Raw genomic sequence first — 4,607 nt, forward strand, 5'->3', positions numbered from 1 at the left:
TTATTGCTTGTAAAATTTGAACATGTAGGAATTGAGGGGGTTGATAGGTAAACAGAGAAATCATACCCGGGGGGGGGGGGGGGGGGGGGGGGGGGGAAGAAGAAGAAGAAGAAAAAAGAAAAAAAAAACCTAATAGAAATCAAACACCAGGAAGAGAACATTATGCATACTTTTTTTTTACATGACCATGACCTAGAATAATTTAGTAGTTCCAACACATTCATAAAATTTTGACACAAATGCTCAGATAAAGGCACAACTGCTGCAGAACTACAATATCAAACATGAAATTGTGCTTCACACATTACAGAGTTGTTAAGCACTAAAGCCTTCTTTTTAAAACAGAGAAAACTGTTGCAACACATCTTCAAACCACACAAAACAAACATCAGTTAATCCCACTATAGATTTATTTAATTAGAAAATGGAAACTCCACAAAATTTAATGGAATATTGGTTCAGAAAAACCTGAAATGGGACACATACATCAGCTACATGTACATTAACAAGAAGCTAAGCAAAACATGCTTTGGCCTAATAATGCACTATGTATACTACAAGGAAAAAATTAAAAAGTGTATACTATGGCCAAGCAGAGTCTCTGCTGCTATAGAGGATAAATTTTTGTGGCAGTTTGCCAATTACCAAATGTTGCTTCAGAGCACAAAAAAGGATCACAAGGACAATTGACAATGTAGCCGCCAGAAACTCTTGGAAACCCCTATTTAAAACATCCCAGTTACTACAATGGCCATAGCTTTACATACTTGTGGTAGCTACTTACATAAAGAAAAATTTCAGAGGCTAAACAACTTAGTCTATACAAATCAAGCAGTCCATGTATATGACACATGGGAAAAATTTTATTTTTACAGTGATTATACAAATACATTTTTCACACAAAATGGACTACTGCAACTTGGGAATAAACAATACAATAAACTTCCCTATCACATCATGATCATAAAAGTAACAAAAATTACAAATAGTTCTGAAAATTCATTTTCAAGTTAGATGTAACTATATAATATGCGAATATATGCTAAAATAAATTTAAATTATTTTCTACTTCATTTCATGTATCTAAAATTGATTTTGTCATATATTGTACTATATATCAGATTGTATTTTTCTTGTAATGTATTCTATTGCACTGTGTTACATGCTTAAAATTGTATATGGTGTTGAAGTAGTTTTATATGAAGTTAATTAGTTTCATGTTCCACGGATCATTTTATTTCACATGACAAATCATAATGATGTGGAACAAAACAGCAGAGAGGAGACAGCAAGATTTCTAGGTAACTACTTCCATTACTTTTTTGGAGGAGGTTGGTGTTGTTTTGGGAAGGAGACCAGACAGCGAGGTCATCGGTCTCATTGGATAAGGGAAGGACTGGGAAGGAAGTCGGCCGTGCCCTTTCAAAGGAACCATCCCGGCATTTGCCTGGAGCGATTTAGGGAAATCACGGAAAACCTAAATCAGGATGGCCGGACGCGGGATTGAACCGTCGTCCTCCCGAATGCTAGTCCAGTGTTTAACCACTACGCCACCTCGCTCGGTTTTGGAGGAGGTATTTTCATGGGAGGTATAAAAATAAACTTGATATAAAATGTCTGTAATAGTTATCTAAGTTATTGTACAAGATCTCTTAGCACTTTGAAACTAGGATCATTACTTTACAGTACATTACATTAATACTTGTTCCATAGATCATGAATACGACATTTCGCAATTATATGGAACGTGCCCGTTTAACATAAGTTTTCATTATACAGTTTTTTTCACTTACAACTTCATATCTAGAAATTCATCTATTGAGTAGAAGTAGTTGTCATTCAGACAGTCTTTTAATTTGTTTTAAATTTTCAAGCTTCGAAACGCCCGCGGTTGACTAGTTCTGCCTGCATTGCAGAGAGAGCGCTGATGTCAGAACAGGCGATGACGTACCATGACGTCATACCAATTCATATCCGTATATACGTTTCCGGTAAAGAATTGAGCTTAGAAGGTTTTGTGCGTCGTAGAAATTGTCGTGCTTGCATATCAGACTAGTATTTTGCACTTTGCAGGTGTATATTTCACAGTTGCATACTTTGTTTGTCGTATGTCCATCCAGAATCTTAACACATTCGGTAAGTATATAAATCCAGCGTTCAATTTTAATTGTGGTGTAAGTGATAGAATTTTCTACAACAAAATGGCAGATCGTGAGATCGCTATTAAGTTGTGCAATGCAGCTAAATTCATGAGAAGATTCTGCTGACTTTAGCTTTGATTTTTAAGTAAAGCTCGTATTTAGCTAATAAAATTGTAAAAGAGATCCTGAACAGTATTATAGGTCGCATGGTTGTGTAACATTATTTGATGATTCACTCCTTTATCAGCAGTATATACGCATAATCATAATCGTTAAAAATGGAAAAATTATAAGGGTTTTTATTCCTTTCAGACCCCTTTGCTGATGCAATCAAGGGTTCAGATGATGATGTCCAAGACGGTCTCGTGCATATAAGAATTCAGCAAAGGAATGGTCGTAAGACGTTAACTACTGTCCAAGGACTTTCATCGGAGTATGACTTGAAGAAGATTGTCCGAGCATGTAAAAAGGTTAGTAACATTATTAAATGCTCTGTAATGTGTGTTTTATGCTGTTCAATAATGGTATTGTCGGTAGCACATGTATGCACCTTAAAAACACAACAACGAAAATGCACTCATTAGAGCCCGATTATACGAATTTTGTATTATCAGGTGTCGGAACAGTGCAAAAATAAAAGTAATGCCTGCGAAACTTTCATTTTATAATGAAAGCTGCAGGGAATACTGACAGATTGCTTCACGTGTCCTTGTTTGAAAGTAGGTCAATGCTGTGACCTAGTTGTGATGTGTTTTGTTGCCTACCAACTTGTCAGTTGAGATTTTGAATTAAAAGCAATAATTCTTGTTGCAGGAGTTTGCCTGTAATGGCACAGTAATTGAACATCCGGAGTACGGCGAAGTACTTCAGCTTCAGGGTGACCAGCGAGAAAATATTTGCCAGTGGTTGACAAAAGCAGGGCTTGCCAAGCCTGAACAGCTTAAAGTTCACGGGTTTTAAACAAAAGGAAATTAAAAACTGTAATCCAAATGATCCTCCTATAAAAATTTTAATTGGTTTGGGAATCTCAGGAGTGGGGATCACCTGTGAAATCATAGTCAGTAGTTGCTAATTTTGGCACGACTTCATTACTCTTTATCAACCTGTAGCAGACGTTAACTTTCTTAGCTTCAATTCTTTCCTTATGCTCTTTAGGTAAGGTTCCCTCTGTATAGGAAATTATCTTTCATATTGAACATTCAAGGAAAGGAAATAATGTGTTTTGCCTTTATGAGGTAGTATGTATCTTGGCACCATTGATGACTTTCGAGAATGTATCATCTGTTTAGGAAGAGTGTGTGATTGAATGGAAAAATCTAATGGGCAATTTTGCTTTAACAATTATATGTATTTTTGTATAGGAAAAATTAACTGTGCTTAACATTTCTTTGTGCAGAATGCCTTATTTGTTTTTTATCTGTCACAAGATGGCATGTGTGATTGCAACCTCTTACTCCATCAGTGCCTTTTGTGGGGGCAATCATACGATACAGAAATTGTAGCTTGCAAATTTTTATAGTACACTTTTTATTAACAAATGTGAAGGGAGCCTTTAGATTACTTAAAATATATTGACATTGTATCCCCACTTTTCATTAAAAATTAATGATCTAAAGCATTAGAAAATGACCATAAGTATGGTATGTAACATTTGAATTGTTTCAATAAATTTATTAATGGAGTAATTTCATTTGTATGTTCTCATTTTCCTTTGCATTTGTTACAAAATGTTGAATAACATAGTGTGTAAACACGCACTTATTAAAAAGTACGTGTAATTTGAATATTCACTACTACAAGAAGTAGTAAATATTTTTAAAGACATGGAAGAGTGAACAAATGTCCACTAAATTAGAATGCTATAGTGGCTTAAGTAGTGTTGCAGCTTTATTGTTATCACATGCCTCACAAAGTGAAGATTGGTGTAATCATGACATAAGTGTACCTTACTGTGTAATTTGTTACTGGAAATACTGACTACAGTGGGACTGTCAGAAGTTTCAGCACTGTCCAGTTGGGGGTTATTACACATAAATGTATACTTTTTATTGTGTTTAGCTGTTGTAAAAATCATTAATTATTGTTAAGAAATAGTTCCAGTGACATGCTCAAGGATACTGAATACAAAACCTTCAGTTCTAGTCCTGAAGAAAACTGCAGACAATGTTAGGCCCTAAAAGTGTATTTGTAGTACATAAAAATGTTGATTATGTAGTATTGTTGGAAGATGAGATGCATGATTGAGATAGCTTGCAGATGTTGATGGTGGTCTTGGTACATGTTATTTATGGAATACAGACTGAAGAAGTTTTATTTCAAACGTGATTGTATGGTTGTACCAGTAGTGTTAAAATAACTGACAGTAGCAAGGTAAAAAAACCACTGAAATGTGTGTAGTGGATGGTAGGTACACGCAGACACTTAAACCTTATATGATAACTTCTTTCCCTGTTGAATAAAATGAAC

At 35.1% G+C, this 4,607-nt stretch overlaps 1 protein-coding gene across 1 annotated transcript; it reads left to right on the plus strand.

Annotated features, from left to right (window-relative positions):
* The first annotated feature begins 1,974 nt into the window (after positions 1–1,974).
* LOC124795137 (eukaryotic translation initiation factor eIF1) lies at positions 1,975–3,826 on the plus strand. The gene is made up of 3 exons (XM_047259015.1): positions 1,975–2,136; positions 2,454–2,611; positions 2,955–3,826. Exons 1-3 carry the CDS (start codon positions 2,109–2,111, stop codon positions 3,099–3,101), a joined length of 333 nt encoding a protein of 110 aa, XP_047114971.1. The 5' UTR covers positions 1,975–2,108; the 3' UTR covers positions 3,102–3,826.
* Positions 3,827–4,607: the final 781 nt, after the last annotated feature.

Source organism: Schistocerca piceifrons, chromosome 4 (genome assembly GCF_021461385.2).
Source record: "Schistocerca piceifrons isolate TAMUIC-IGC-003096 chromosome 4, iqSchPice1.1, whole genome shotgun sequence".
NCBI lineage: Eukaryota > Metazoa > Arthropoda > Insecta > Orthoptera > Acrididae > Schistocerca > Schistocerca piceifrons.